We start from the raw sequence: 16,723 nt of genomic DNA on the forward strand, positions 1-16,723 counted from the left end.
GTGTTTTCATACATTTCCTTTGTTTAACATAACCTCTCACCTTTCCCCTCAAGCTATTCGCTTTTCCATTTAATCTCTCTCATCAAGCCACCTTTCCTGCTGGTCATTCACTTTTGTATTCAGTCCATGTTATTCGGCACACCTATGTTCTTAACCGTTTCTCTTCTTGCTTTACGTACACAATTCTTAAGTACCTTGTTCCCATAGCATTCAACTTACATTTAAGTTTCTATGACATAGCTAAGTCTCACTTCCGTAAAATAAGGTGAGCAGAAGCATACTTTTATACACATCTATTTTTGCTTCTTTTGACAAAGATTCTTCCTTGCAGGATACTCCATAGTGCCCTCTGTTTCTGCCAGTATTTGCACATCTTAAAAATTCTCCATTTAATTCCCCATCTTTAGGAAACATTCTACCAGGGTACACACATTAATCTACTTGCTCTGTTTTTCTACCATATATCTAAATTGCAATTATTCATTCAGTTTTCCCTGTCTAATACAGCTACCTTAGTCTTCAATACATTCATTTGTGGAGTCTTTGGGGTTCTCTGAGCTTGGTTCTTTTCTTGCAAACGTTTCATTACCTGGCTAGGTAACATCTTCAATGCTAAAATGGGATGGGGTTTGCTCTCTATTTATATGCTGTGGCCTGCCTTGCCAGTGCTGGTGGGGGTGGGGGTTTTGTTTTGCTCCTCTGGTAGTTCCTTGATTAGCCTATGTTTGCTGCTCAATCCTCAAAAGGTTGCCTGGTGGTAACCTTTGCTTATCTGGGTGATGATTGCTGGTGAGGTGATCTTCTGGTCTTTTGTCTCTTTTGAATAGTATGTGTATGTTGTTTATCTCTATGTGCCTGTTGATGGCTGCCTTGTCTGAATACCAAGCTTCCAAGAATTCCCTTGGATTTTTGGATTTAGCTTGGTCTAAAATGCTGACAGTTTCTCAGTTAAAACGATGGTTGAGTCTGTCCATGTGTTGTGAGATTAAGGAGTTTTCATCATGTCTTCTGACTGTTAGTTGGTGCTCATGGATGCGCTCTGCCGCACAAGCTATGAAAAGGATCACACTGCCATACATCAGAAACGTCTCAGAAACCACCAAGAGACTATTACAACCACATGGCATCTCTGTAGCACACAAACCAACAAAGTCACTCCAAAATATCTTAAGTAAACCAAAAGACCCAGTAGCCCAAGAAGAAAAAACAGGAGTCATCTACAACGTACAGTGTAAGGACTGTAACAAACACCATGTAGGACAGACAGGCAGAAGGCTGGCAGAGCGCATCCACGATCAGGCACACAATCCAGCAGTAAACATAGGCTAATCAAGAAGCTACCAGAGGAGCAAAACAAAAACCCCACCCCCACCAGCACTGGCAAGGCATGCCACAGCATATAAATAGAGGCCAAACCCCATCCCATTTTTTTATTTTTTTATTTTTTTATTTATTTATATGTCAAATTTATATCACCGCCCAACTCCCCCACAAGGAGGGACTCTGGACAGTTCACGACAAAACAATTTAAAATCAGTAAAAACATAAATAATACAAATATAAAATATAATTATTAAATACAATAAAATTTTTGCACTGAAGATGTTACCTAGCCAGGTAATGAAACTTTTGCAAGAAAAGAACCAAGCTCAGAGAACCCCAAGGACTCCACAGTTCAACCCTGAGCTCCACATATTCACCTCTACTGATATATCCATTTCCTTAATTTTAAATCTTATAGTCTTTCAGATGTTCACTGCAAATCATTTAGGTTCTTAGCCAACAACATGGAATCATGTGCATACAGATATACACATATATTCTTGCCCCTAAGCAATGCACTTCTAACATCATCACAGCAGTTCCTTATACATTTATCCATAAATACCTTAAACAATCAAGAGGACATCATACATTTTTGTCTTTTCTCCTGCCTCACTGTTGAACCATTTGCTAAGTATTCCATTTATTCTCATGCATGTTTTAGTTTAATCATATACTACTCTTATCACATTCAGCAACCAAATTTCAACTCCATATTCACGTAAAACATTCCACAATTCAAGCCTGATCATGTGCTTTTTCTGAATCAACAAATATAAAATAAACATTCTTTCCTTCATACTTTTCTCAATGAAAGATAAAAGTGCAAAATCTAGTTTGTACACTCCCTGTCCAGCATACCGTCACACTGTACTTCCTCAATTTTGTTCATTGTCATCTCTTGTACCTTTTCAGTCATAATTCTGCCAAATATCTACAAAAACATACTTAATTCTGTAGCTTTTGTATTCAGGCTTTTTTCCTTTTCTTTTGTATAGGGGAAGAGTAATGGTATTCTTCAATCAAGTACACGTATAAGTTTTTGCACATATGTTAAACATCACACAGCCACTCAACAAGAAAAATACATGCATATTTTAGCATTTCTCCAGTTATACCATCTACAACCGTCTTACCATTTTTTAAAAGATTTTCATAACATTTATTACTTCCTTGTCATCCATTTTTTCTTGGACACTCAATTTATAACATTAATTTCAATTAATTTCAGTTCCTCTGTTCACTTGATTATGTGCTTCTTCAGTCTATTACTGTATTCCCATGTGCACCTTATTATTACATAAATGTTATCTAACAACATTTCATCACTTTTGTTTTTAATTCCATTCAGTCTGCAGGAGGCCCCTTGTTTATCCTTCTACACTGACTTTCAAAGCAATGTTTTATTTCCATCAAAATCACTCTGCATTTTCTTAATCTTAATAATTCCTTGCGCTTCTTGATTATATTCTTTGCAAGTATCTTTTTCTCTCCATATACTGTACACAATATCTTTCTTTGATCATCATTGTTGCAGCGTTCTGTCACATGCTTTTTATCTCATCCACATCCTGTGTTCACTTCATCATTCCACTAAGCACCTTTTGTCATATATCCCATTAGCTTAACTCCCCACACTTGATGTCAGCCTTTTGAGATAGGCTAGGTCAGGAAAACAGACTTCATAAATCTAAGTGGAACTATATTTTATTGATATAGGCTATAGTAACAGAAACCTGAAAGCCTGACTGAGTTGTCCCTTCCATCTTTTACAATAGTGTATTAAGGAGGAATCAATCTGAGCTGTTTTCTCACACTTCCAATATTGCCCGGGCTTAAAGTATACTTTTGTTTATGTCACTGTCACTCCTGTGCCTAGCTTCTCCTGGCTCTCTACGTCAACAGTCATCATTCCTTAATTTTGGGGTCTCAAAAATGCCTGATTACTTTTGCTGTACTGTCTCATCTTGTTCCCACCCACCCACCCATTCATGTCATCTAACTTTTTTCCCTGGATTTCATTCATTAAGAATGTTTAATCATCATTTTTCTCATAAGTCATCTCTGGTTCTTCCAGTATTACCATTTGGTGGAGCATAACATGCAATTATCACCAACTTACAGTTTTTATACTTTCATACACACCCATAATAACCTAGCTGACATGATGTCAGACTTTTTAACATATAGTTAAGCTATTTCATTCATAATTAAACTTGTACATTCAGTTCCCAACATTAATTCAACTTCAGTTCTACAAGATCAGACTACTTTTGTTCAGTTCTATTACATCCTTCCCTTGTCTGTTAGACTGACAAAACCTAAATATATTTTTCTTTCTTTCATTCTATTTAATTTCACTCATTAATGCATATTGTTTATCATTTACTCCTCTTAGAGTCCAGGTTACATTCTTCTGTATATCATTGTCATCAGAAGATGGCCCCATAAATATTGGCCTCTACCATCAGTCGTGACTTTCACAAAACACTTTTTAGTAAGATAAAGTGCAGATTAGATTACCAGCCTTAATCATACTTATGTTGCTTATGGCATTCCCTGCTAATGGTAAGGAGAGTACTGGTTAATTTGGGCAGATTTTGGCCAGTTCTCCACAAACACAACCAGAGGCTACTTTAACCCCAACCATGTTCATACTATTCTGTGCAAGCTAGGATTTCTCATCTAGAAATTACCTTGGAAGCCATTATACTGTTGGCCCCATGCCACCAACTAGGAGGTACTGTATTGATATGCACTCAGGATGCGCATTTATGCTATTTAATGGTACCATTTATTACAGTATAATTCATCATTTAAACCAGATGTGCCAGATTTGGTGACCAGGAACCACATCTAACATCTTTTGAAGAGCAGCAACAATGCAAAGTAGGTGAGGCATGTCAGTCAAGTGGGTGGGAGCAGAATTTTCATTCCCCCCCCCATTGACCTTTTAGAGATTTGGGAGCTTTTTCCTTTGTCTTTTAAATTACATTTTTTGGGCTTTCACTTCAGTTTGCGTTTCCTGTGTCAAAATTATGAGAAACTTCACCATTGATTTCAACAGCAGGAATTATAAGGAACTTTCAAGGGTCACCAAATCAAAAATAAAACTGGTTCATATGTCAGTGTGCGTGAAGCCTCTTGCACGTACCATTTTTGGTTCTAATAAAGGATAGCCATGTCAAGGGTCCATATGTCATTTAAAACAAATGGAATACCTGCAGACGATATATTTGTCTGTAGCAACCTTTGTATATGTCAGCAGATGGCAGTCCAATACTATATTTTAAAATACATGGAATTCCTCCCCCCCCCCCCAATTTCCCTTAAGGAAATAGCATAGCAATAGCTTCTACATACGTTAAACACGTCAATCAAAAATCCAACACTTGACTGATTTGCCTTGCAGTCAAGACTAGAAAGGCTCAGGCATAAGTTCCCACTCAACACCAAGCTAATAAATAAATAATAAATACAACTCTTCTCTAGTTTAGAAGCCAGTATTTAGAAGTATTTATTTTTGCTGTTGTTGAAAACAGCAATTTCACATTAAAGTTAAGAATTCTTCAGTAGATATTATTCAAGCCAAGTAGATGTTGATGATATGATGATTTTATCCCAAAGGCTTAGAACAGGGAGGTACAATTTCCTGTAGTGTTGGGCCACATTTTAATTTTTTTTCCATCCTGGTCAAAGTCAGCAGTGAGCAGAGCCTTGATGCTAAGTAGGAAGAGCCAAGAGAAAAAAATCCAAATAATTCAGAGTAACTGGAAGAAAAAGAATCTTAAACCGCATTTTTTTCATTAAAGTACTCAGAAAAATCCAGCACTGAAATGAGAGTTTGTATACATTATGCTGATTTTTATTGGGAAACCACACTGCTGAATTTTGGTGGTGCAATCAGGTGGGCCTCCAGGGACTACTAAATGGTTTTGTAGCTGGGAACCTTCATTCTTCAGACATTTTTCCTGAAATTCAATTCAAGCAAAGGTATTTGCCCTATGGTTTCCTCACTGAAGATCACAAAAAATCCACTGTTCTGCAGTATCCTTTTCTTGCTTTTGTCATAATAGTCCAATCACCCTAAATTAGTTCACTACTTTTGTTGTAATTTTTTTTTTAATGTTGGTTTAAATTATTTCAGTAACATACAAAAAAGAAAAGGGTATTATTTGATTGCATTTATGTGCCTGCAAGTTTGGTTTCCTTTCTTGTCCTGATTTGGGCAAGCCTTTCATGTTCTTAGGGAACCTTATTGCTTCCAATGCTTTCCTTGACTTCCTTGTTAAACCCACTCGTATAGGATATACATCTAATACTGGGATTATCAATAATCTCCAGGATTTCAGCAAAGACATCGCCCTTTTTACTTTTTCCAATAGGGGGGAAGATTTCTTCTTTCTAGGCAATTGTCCATATAGGTATGTGCTGGGATTGTGCCCAGCTCATTTGCAGTACAGGTGATCCCCAGTTTAAGAATGAGTTCCGTTCCCAAAGTCTGTCCTTAAGTCAAATTTGTATATAACCTGGAACAGTATTATTGTATTGTATAATACTGTATAAGTAGTATTGTGTAATGGACTCGAACCACTGGGTATTCAACTTGAATCATTTAACTCGGATTTTGCTACAATAGGCTCCGTTCTTAACTATGGGTCGTCTGTAACCTGGGCACTCTTAATCCAGGGACTACCTGTACATTCCCCTAGTATGGCTGGCCTTTTAGAGGGGGAAAAAACTTCCAGAAATATTCATTTCAGTTCTCATTGATTATCCAGTACTTTTAGCCAGAAGCTTCCAGTTTTATTTTTGGAAAGTGATCTCCATTTTTATCTTCTCTTACAGTGCTAAAGACTAATATGAGAAAAACCATTCAGTTCCTAAATTGTCTGGGCTGTGTCTTTGTGTGGAGCTCTTATTTCTATTTTTTTTTTTCTTATCCAGTAGGCATGTCAAAGCTAGACAAACTCTGAAAACAACTAAGTGTTCACATTTTAAGGAAAACAGCCTTGAAAATTCTGGTTGGATAACTAGAATAAATGAAGATCAAAAACCAAAATGATTCCATGCGACTACCTAAATAGCTAAATAGATTTGTGTATCTTGTGTGCTTTCCAACACGCTGATCAAGAGAGGATTCTCCACTTTTTTTTTTTAAAGCAGTGATAAAATAGCCAAGCTTTCAACCTGTATTCTGAAGTTGTGTTTTTATGAAAAACCATTTTAAATTACTCAGAAGTTTATTTTTTTTCTCTTTTTCAAAGGCAGGTGGCTTTTTGCTAATCTGCTTGCAAAGGTACTTGACAGAAGTTTCTAACCACACCTTAAATGCTAGTCATGCATTATGACTCAAACCTTTGCTTTTTCAAAGTTATTATTAGGACTGAAACAGAAAGAGTGATCTAGGAGCTAAAATGTGGGCTACTGGAAAGCAATTAAGATTGGATTTGATTGCATAGGCAGAATAGTTCAAAGAAATCTGAAGATCAAGAGTACAAAGCTATTACTGGCTTTGAATGCAGGGCTAAAGTAGTTAAGGTGTAAAAGTCCAGAAAGGGAACTAGGAAGCCCCATTCCTCATTTGGGATTTTTTCCATTATGTTCAGCTTTGCATTTACTTTTTTTTTATTATAGGGTTTAGAATTCAAGTACCAAAAAGGATTCTTGCTTCCTTTTATAGAAGCCATGTTGTTTATTCTTCAGCAGGGCATGTCCATGTCTATCAAAGTATTTCATAATTTTGGCGTTAATATTGCTTTGCATTTATTTAAACAAAACAGACATTAAGTGAATAAGCTTATAATTTCTATTCCACTGGCACAGTAGGCAGTCTTGTGAAAAGGAAAATTCAAGAAACTTCATATACTTGTTCACCTGAACCTTGTTTGTGTGTGTCCCCTTTCTGGGAATTCCCTATCTACAAGAATTCACCTAGCATCTGCCTTATGAAACTTCTGTGTTTTAGGCCAACCTTCCCAACCTAGATACTTCCAGATGTATGAACTTCTCCAGCTAGTATGGTGATTCCTGAAGATTTTGAAACCTGAAATCCACACATCTGGAGGCAACCATAGTTGGGGAATGCTGTTTTGTTTGATTTGCTATTGTTGCCTGCTGTTATTTTCTGTTTGTAGGCTGCAGCCTTAAAAGTAGTGTTTAAGCATAGTACAGAAAATGATAAAATATTCTGATAGTAGTTTCACTACTATCAGTCATTTATGTAGACCACTACGTTTCTTTAATCTCATGTGAATTATTGGGACAATTAAATATGGAGGCAGCAAAAAGAAAATGGGGTTTCAGCAGCTCCATCAGCAGCTACTGGTGCTGCATTGGCATAAAATATACACATTACAATCTGATGGATAATGCCATTGACTGAATGCAGTTCTATTACCTAATTTCACTTCCTCACCTGGAGTCACTCCCAATGAACAAAGTACAATTTGCTTCTGAATCAGCTTGCATACAATTGTGCTCATGTGGGGGAATTTTCTCTAATCTTTGCTTTGCCAGTGTATTTGATTTTAACAGTCCATCAGTGGTTAAGCTGAATATATCTGGAGATTACACCAGGTTGAGAACTTTGTTAGCTCTACACTGAATTTTTCCCAACATGCTTTCAGCACAGATTGCATGGGGAGGCAGGTGGGGAATCAGACATGTCAGAACTAAGGACCAATTTCTGTATTTCACTGCTGCATTTGGAACAAAATTAAGGCTGTTACCATCCCAGTGTATAGTTTTTGTTCTATGAATAATGCTAGAAAAGAGAATACTTTGAGGGCTGCCAATATATATATAAAGACATAAATTACAATAACTTTTGCAATGAAAACATGTACATGTATTTTTGTCTGTTAAGTCTATCCTAATCTGTGCCTACATTTACTTACATCATTTTATATTTTATTTATATTCCCAATCCCAAGACTTTAGGCAGTTTACAATATATCATCAAAACATATTACGTTGATCAGCTACCAGTATAATGTACAGAAGCTGACCACATATATCCTGACTTTTTTCTAATATTGCAGAAAAAAAACCCAACCTCATATGCCTTGGTTATTTTTTATTATTTAAATAAACATAAACCCTTCTGAGTTGAAAAAAAAAGGCAAAACAAAAACTAAAAGCAAAACAAACACAGCATATTTAACACAGAGGAAGAAAATAATTTCATTGAGGGTAAATTGCATATTCCAAGTATCAGGTAAATGTTATGTGACCAGGTGTTACATTTCCATCAGACAGAGAAAAAGAAACACCAAAGTGTTTATCTGAATTATCTGATGTATAATTAAGGACTTTTTAAAAAGCATATAAAAGTAATATGCTTTGAGTTTTATAACTTCCTGCTTAGCCATCAGCTCAATAGTGTTTTAGACTTTTACAAAATAAAGCTCCTTTACCATTTCCCCTTCTCCTAACTTTTCTGGTCAAGAACTAATCTACACATCCCATCAATGGATGTAACAACACTACCCTGCTACTCTATCCAAGTCATCTAGGATAATTACTCATAGTAAAGATAAATAGAAAAAGGAGTTAATATACAGATTGCTCTATTTTACATGTTTGCATCCAAGCTGTAAACATATGTCCTTCTGATCACTTTTACCCTCAGATATGTACTTACAAAAAAAGAGATATCTTTCAGATATTAAAGGCATGTTATTCAAAACATTACAATGAAGGCAAAGAATTTTATCATTTCCATCTCAAAAAAAAGATGGGCCTGTAACTACCTTCCATCTATCCTACCTACCCACCACCAGTCTTTTCTACATAGCAACTTCTTTCATTATCTACAGAGAACATAACCGCTGAAATAATGATGATATTAATAAAAGTATTCTTCATCTCAAAGTAAACTGTCAAAGCCCAGAGAAGAAATATAGTTGATTTTAAGACAACAGTTCATTTGAAATCAGAATTCTTTAGCTTATGCTTATGCATTTAGATACAGTCCTTTAGTAATGCGTGTACATTAATCAAGAGGTCCTTGGAAAATAAGTCTTATGTAGCCTTGTTCACCAGAAAGCTGATGTGCACAGAATGGACATGCTGCATGAAAAGTATGGGTACCATGAGGAAGAGGGATTTGAGACCAGTAGGCAGTTGTCTTTTCTGAGCACACGTGTCCACATGGGCTGAATGCATGAGTTGGAGGCCCTGCATCCACATAAAATCCAGCCTCACATCCAAGCCAGAGAGGCACATATGGACCCACAGACCGGCACATTGGACATTCCCGATCCTTGCCATCTCTTTCTTCTTTATTCCCCCAGTTATGATATCCGTGCACATGGCCACAGTTCAGATAAACCCAGGGTTGCTTTTCATCGACAACATCTTTCCTCTTCATACTGGGAAAGGCTAATGTGTTAAAGCCTACAGGACACTGAGGCCGGGCTGCGTTGATTTCCTGCCTGAGAGCTTCCAGGTGCTTCACTGTTGGAGTGTGTGAAAGTCCTTCTGCTGTACGCCACAAAAGTGTGGCTCCACAGAGATCAATCAGTGAACCATCTTGAAGTTGGTTGGTTTCATTTTCAACCTGGAAGATTAATAAAGAATTCATGAAATGTGCATAGTTTTTAATCAAATCAATCCTATTCCAAAATTCAGTGATTTTGTTCTTATAGCTTCCTACCTAAGAAATGAGTACTGGATGTCTAACATTGGAGAAATCAGATAACAGCACTGAAAATAATGAAATAGCTAGAAACACTCTTCTTCCCTGCAGAGGTCTGCACTTAAGAGGGTAAGGGAATAATTGCATGTGTGACCCTCCATGAATGAAACTAATAAGCTTCTCTTTTCTGAATGGATTTCTTACCACATTCCTTATTTGCCGGAAGCCTATTATGTGATTACATCAGCATACAACATTGATAAATAAGTAGATTCCCTTTAGGCATGAAAAGTGGAGCCTTGTCAGAACTCAGTCCTGCTGCTGGCTTGAACAGTCAGAATGGGACAAAATTCTGTCAGCAATCCAGCTTTTGATATGCAAGCCATCGTTTTCACAGGGCTCCAGATCACTGTGAAAATGGGACCATCTAGTCTGTCCGAGCAGAGTAGTATCAAGTTCTTGAAAGGCTCTGGCTTATGCATGCAAAGCCAGACTGCCATAGGGAGCACCACATGGAGGAGTAGAAACTCCCATGACCAGTAATCCTGTTTGGGAAAATGGCACTGCACAAAGCTGGAAGCTGTGGTAAAACAACAGCGTGCCAAAAGATGAAATAAATTCTAGATTATGTTTCTTGATTCTCTGCAAGTGAGCATGCTACACTGCCTCCATTTCCAGAATCTACCGTCTTCCCTTTGCACATCCTTTTCCCTGGAGCCACCACTCTCCTTCATCACTGTTGTGCTGGATGCACCTGTCCCCTTTACCTCCCCACCACCGCCTAAAAAAGTGGAAAAGAAAGTGCCTTTGCCTACTGCACAGTGCCAGCACTTACACAGTCCAAGGCAGGCATTTCTCCACACAAACCAGCAGGAACACAATACACCTCTCCTGTGTGCACATCTCACCGAGCTAACAGGAAAAAGGCAACGCAACCCTTCCCACCCCAGCTAACCACTCCCCACAGAACAGTCTCGCAATTCCATGCACTGAATCAGTAAAGAGGGAGGCTTGTCAACGCATCTGGAATCAAGTACTTGCAACGATCCACCTTCGTGTGGTCAGACTGAAAAAGTCTCCCCCACCTCACCAACTAGCTCATACCCTCCCAGGGGGTCACCATGTACTGCTTGAGAACCTCTGTCCTCAGACTTACCATTTTCCCCCTCTGCTGAGCAGATCTTGTTTCACGAAGACTGAACACATTCCCACATACAGATATCTCCCTCCACACCCCTGGCTTTGAGTCTTCAGTGAACCCATTCCGTGGATGCATAACAAGGACTCCATTTGTGGTTAACCCATCCATTTGTCCATCAGGTGTTTTCCACTTGGCAGCTTTTTCCTAGAGGGAGATAACAAATAATTAAAAACTGCATTAAGGTTATTAATACTTTCGCAGATCTGTTGGAAAGCAAACTGAAATGTTACATTTGCTTTGAGCAGTAGAGGGAGACAAGCTCCTTACCCCTAGGAAGATATTTTTGGAGGAGTCAAAGCCGGCAGCATATATTCTTGCTGTGAAAGGAGGATTTCGTTCACATATTATCCTGCAGGCAAACCTTGAGATGGTGCTCTGAACAGACTGAGTCTCTGAATTGCTCTGGCTTCCAGGAACAGTATCTGTCACTACAAAATCTATAGGACTTTCTGTTGATCTCCCAATCTAGCAAAAATAAAAAGAATTTAATTTGGTTATTATTTAAAGAATTTATATCAAGCCAAATTTTAATCTTTTACATATCTATACACACATATCTCAAGCATCCAATCTCGCCTGAATCAGTGATTGTTTTGTTCCCAAAACTACCCATTTTTGGTGAACCCTGTTGTTTTAGCACTATGAACCAGTTAAAAGAATGCAAAAATGATTTCATCTAGCGTTCATCCGAGCCTTCTTTCCTGTCTTTGAGCAAAAAGTAAAGTTAATAAGATTTTTATCTTTTCTTTTGCAGCAGGACTGGGTGAGGTGATTATGTTCATTAAATGTCTAATCAAATCATTGCTGCATTTATTTATATACTTTATATCTCCATTCCTTAAAAGGGCTCTAAATAGTATTTTTAGAGACCTCTGCTGTATTTGGCTGAAAACTTTAAGCCCTGTATTATCTTTTTAAAATATGCTAATGTGATCCAAGGCTAAGCCATAACAGTTAATTTCAGTTGCAAAACTAATTTCTTCAATATATGAAGGAACAAGATGAATGAACATGATAATAAACACGAAGAGTCTTTCTCCACTTGGTACCCTCCAGATGTGTTGAACTACAACTTCCAGCCTGCAGGGCATAGATCATCATGGTAAAGATTATGTGGGTTATAATCTAACACAGTAGTGTCAAGTTCAAATACAAACAGGGACCACTAAACCGTACATAAGGATGTCTGCAGGCCACATATTGATGTAGAAAACCACACTTGTTTATATATTTCTTTTTTATTAATACATCAACACATTAAAATCAGATAGGAACTAGATATAACTAATATGTAAAAAGGAAACATCATTATTACAACTTTGACTGTTTTCCCAATATTTGTGTGTGTGTGTGTGTGTGTGTGTGTGTCTGTCTTTCTATCTCCCCACCATCCCACTCTGAGCTTCCTCCTGGCCTACTACCAAATGTGTGATAAACCACCTCCTACTCCTACTTATTGCCTCGCTCCAATGTTCCCTCTAATTTCTGACATGCCTTCAATATATTTATGTGTGGAAAAAATGGTTTTGTGCAGCATTTCCCAAACCAAGTACAAATTTGTGCACAATAATATGAGTAAATTACAAAAACATGTAATAGTGACATGTTAAGATATTTATGTATTTCTCAGTTAAGGTATAGAAATTAGAAAGCATAATAGCACATCACATACACACTTGAAAGTTGTGCCTTCAAGTAATTTTGGACTCCTGGCAACTGACCCCTGCACTTTTTGGAAGTGAATTGGCAGTTCTTTCTTCCTAGTGGTGAGAGAACTGACTGCCCCAAGGTCACCCAGCTGGCTTTGTGCCCACAGCAGGATTAAACTCACCATCTCCTGATTTCTAGTCTGACACCTTAACCACTACAACAAAGTACAGTAAGGTGTCAGCCACAAAGTAAGGCTCCAGAGAGACATGCTTAAAGATTATAATATAAACTCATTAGTCACTGATAGCTGCAATCAATATTTTGTAAACATTTAACTTTCTTTCTTTTTTGATATTGTGATGAAAGAAAAAAAATAGAAAAAAGAAAGCAAAGCATTACACAAAAAAGCATTTAGATTGCCCCCTCTTTCATTTTCCCCATTTTTTCCTTCTTCTCTGGATGGATTCTGAAATTATTTAAACTTTATTATCAATTTTAAAATTGAAATTTTGTATAAAGTTGATAATGATCATGGTCATTGTGGAGACCGAAACTCAACAGATATTAATTAAATCTTTTTAGGAGGCAGGAGGAAAATAAATTTATCCTGTTTTGGAGGGAGGAGGGAAATTCAACTTTTTTTTGGACAGAGGAGGGAAATGAATTCAACCTGTTTTATTTATTTATTTGTATTTATATAGCTGCCCCTCTCATATAAGTGACTCTAGACAGCTTGCAATAAAATAGATAAAAACAATAAAGTACATAATATAAAATAAAAATAAAAACATAGTAGCTGAGCTTCATAAATAACTGTCAGCAAAGCTAAGAGATGGGCCCTATCACATGTCCACAGGCCTAGGCCTGGGCACAAAACCATGTTTTCGGGGGAAAGGCCAGGAGGGTTGGGGCTAACCTAATCTCAAGTGGAATGATGATCCACAGGGAGGGTGCTACAGCAGAAAAGGCTCTCCTCCTGGGCCCCACCAGCCAGTACTCCTTAGCTGACGGCGCCTGGAGCATGCCCCTCCTGCTGGATCGGGTAGGATGGGTAGAAACAACCGGGGAGAGATGGCCATGTAAGTAACCCAGTCACAAGCCAAAAAGGTAACAGACGCACACTTTACCAGTTTTGGAGAGAGAAGAGAATTTAAGCCTTTTTTTGGAGGGAGGAGGGAAGTGAATTCAACCTGTTGTGGAGAGACAGGTCCAGAGCAGGTCAGCTTCCACTGCAAGGCTGTCTGCCTGCTGTCCTGGGGAAAGGGCACAACTTGCTGCCTAGCTTAACAGGAGCAGCGAGGATTGCTTGGCACCGCTCCAGTGAGACTGAGAGGGAACTCTGATCACATGGAGCTCTTGGTTAGTCTGTGCCAAGCAATCCTCGCTGCTGCAGTTAAGTTGAGGCAGCGAACTTGTGCAGAATGCCAGGCTCACGACTCACTTTATAAAAATGTTTTACAGTGGTTGGTGATTAAATTTATTATTATTTAGTTTTAAAATGTAATATTGTCTATGTTTTATTGTATTTTTATTTTATTTATTTCCCAAATGCATTTTAATCTGACTTGGGCCACATTCAGGAATGTTGTGGGCTTTATGCAGCCTTGGAGTCACGTGTTTGACACCTCTGGTCTAACATACCACCTACAGATAGCCAAATTCAGTATATCTGGAGTTTAAAATTAAAATTTAATTTAGTGGTACCACTGTTCTTTGGATGGTGAGAACATATGTGGACTATGTAATGCAAGGTAAACACAAATAGCCTTCTCTTTTTTTCTGACTGAAAACAACAGCTTAATTTATTGCTCTTGGCTAAAATCCAGAAAAACTCCATTTGATAAGGGAACTGGCACTTTTCAAACCAAAATGTCATTGCCATCAAGGGGACATAATGAGAAGTGAACAAAGCAGAACTTACTTCAGTGCAGCTAATTCAAGTTCTTGTGAGTTACAAAGATACTTGTATCCTTATTCCAGTGATAGTGTTGTTTCCAATAGTTGTCTAAATAGTCACTCTAACTTAATTACTTAATAACTTGAAAGAAACAAGGGGACAATTTTTCTATAATTCACAAGGACTGAAGTAGCTACACTCTCTGTAAACCATTGCCTTTCACTTTCTCAACCACTTTCCCCCAAAAGGAGAAGATGGAAATATTCAAATGACCCAGTTAGAACTATTTAGGCAACAGCTATCAGAACCAATAGTTTTTAAGAATTGCTTTTATAACTCTCAGTAGAACCAGCAGAACCTTTCTGTTCATTTCCATTCCAAAGCATTTAAGAAGGTATTATACCTGCCCTATTAAAAGGCATCAGGGGTTAAGAGCTTCCAACTGGTGATCCAGTTTGCAAGAACCAAGTTGAAGTGTTTCACATGCTCCCTTCTCTCATATGCCTATCTGAAGAGGAAATGAAGCTTTGGGTAAGTTTTCTGCTATGAAATTTCAGCGGTTACTTGCATAGCCCCTGCTGGTGTGTCTGTGGGGCAGACAGCCTCAGCAGTACAATCAGAAACATCCAAGTGGAAATCTGTTTTTAGTAAATGCATTGCTTTGGGCTGTGTTATATGACTTGCTTACATTGCTCAAGCCCCTTATACATAACAAAGGACTATGCTGAGGCAAAAGCAAAGTTAAAATGCCTTTTCCTGATATGCTAGTATTCTATATGCAAGATTTTCTCCCCTGGGAATAGATGAATATTTTGAAGGATGAAGTGATCAATTTCAGGAAAATGTTTACCAGTTTATACTTTAGATTACATGGTATATTCTCTTAAGTTTCTGGTACAGCAGTGTACTTCAAAACTGAAACACTGAGCACAAATAAATTATCATAATTGTTAGCAGGTAGCTAATTCCTAAACAACTTATCATTATTTTTTGGCCTTTCACAGCTGACAGAATTAGCAGCCTTTGCAGATTCTTGCCATCATAGGACAAACAGTCTAAGCTGACTCTGTGCTTTACTGAAACACAGCTAATTTTCTGGAAACTGATTCTGAAAGAACATTTGTGTAAATGTAAGTTGTAAGATCTGGGAAAGTCCAAGGCAGCATTTCACCAGAGAAAAGCAGTAGAAAGAGAATTCCTAGAAAGCATATAATAATAAAGAATCCAAAAGAAATAACACGGATGAGGAGTGTATTATGGTCCTAGTGGAAACGATTAATCAAATTTTGATCAGAGGTAAAGTTTTATCCAAATCAGGAACTAGAACAAAACTGGAGAATAACATTTAAAGAGATGACCAATGTATATTTAGGCAACAAGTTGCTTATTTTATGCAGGCCAAAAGATTACTTGTGAACTGAGTACCTTAATAGAAGGCGCAGAAGGACAAGGAAGCAACAGACTGGTCAAATAACAGAGTTCTCAGAAAATGTTTACCAAATGGATGTCTGTAACAAAAACGAACAAGAAGCACTTCCTTCCTGTATCTACCAGCCATCCTAACCACAAGGTCACCAGATCTTTTTTAGTCCAGTTCAGGGGTATAGAATTGTGGATGTTATCAGTGTACAGTGTTGATGGCCTGGACAATGAAGCAAAACCATTTACTTTCGCAAACCAACTGCAATTTTATGTACAACTGCAATTTTATGTCTCCAGCATAAATTTATGCAATGTTATCCATATTATCCAACATTAATTTATGCAATTCCCAACACATGCATACTTTATATACCTGAAACATATCTGTGCTGCTGTCATGCGTATACTCAACCACCACTGTTTGAACTCGAGACAAGGTATAGGATATGCTGTGCTGGTCCTTGTTGCTTATTGCCTAGTAAAAAGGGAAAAGAGGGGCTATTTCAGTAATATAAAACAATAAAATATATTGATTAATAAAACATTACAACAGAGTACAATCCTACTAGGAGAAATGATTCATGATTGG

The 16,723-nt window shown here is 37.6% G+C and overlaps 1 protein-coding gene across 1 annotated transcript in view; it reads right to left on the bottom strand.

Moving 5' to 3' along the window:
* Positions 1-8,388: 8,388 nt before the first annotated feature.
* PELI1 (pellino E3 ubiquitin protein ligase 1) overlaps positions 8,389-16,723 on the bottom strand; it is a 55,541-nt gene continuing 47,206 nt past the window's right edge. The window contains exons 4-7 of the mRNA XM_088134082.1: positions 16,508-16,609; positions 11,433-11,630; positions 11,121-11,309; positions 8,389-9,886 (exon numbers count right to left, since the gene is read on the bottom strand). Of these exons, the coding sequence (XP_087990208.1) occupies positions 9,320-9,886; positions 11,121-11,309; positions 11,433-11,630; positions 16,508-16,609 (1,056 nt within the window). The 3' untranslated portion in view covers positions 8,389-9,319. The remainder of the gene's footprint in view (positions 9,887-11,120; positions 11,310-11,432; positions 11,631-16,507; positions 16,610-16,723) is intronic.

This window comes from Python bivittatus, unplaced genomic scaffold (assembly GCF_059951505.1).
Source record: "Python bivittatus isolate LINGU-HERP-01145 unplaced genomic scaffold, Pbiv_v1 ctg000020_np1212, whole genome shotgun sequence".
In the NCBI taxonomy this organism is placed as follows: domain Eukaryota; kingdom Metazoa; phylum Chordata; class Lepidosauria; order Squamata; family Pythonidae; genus Python; species Python bivittatus.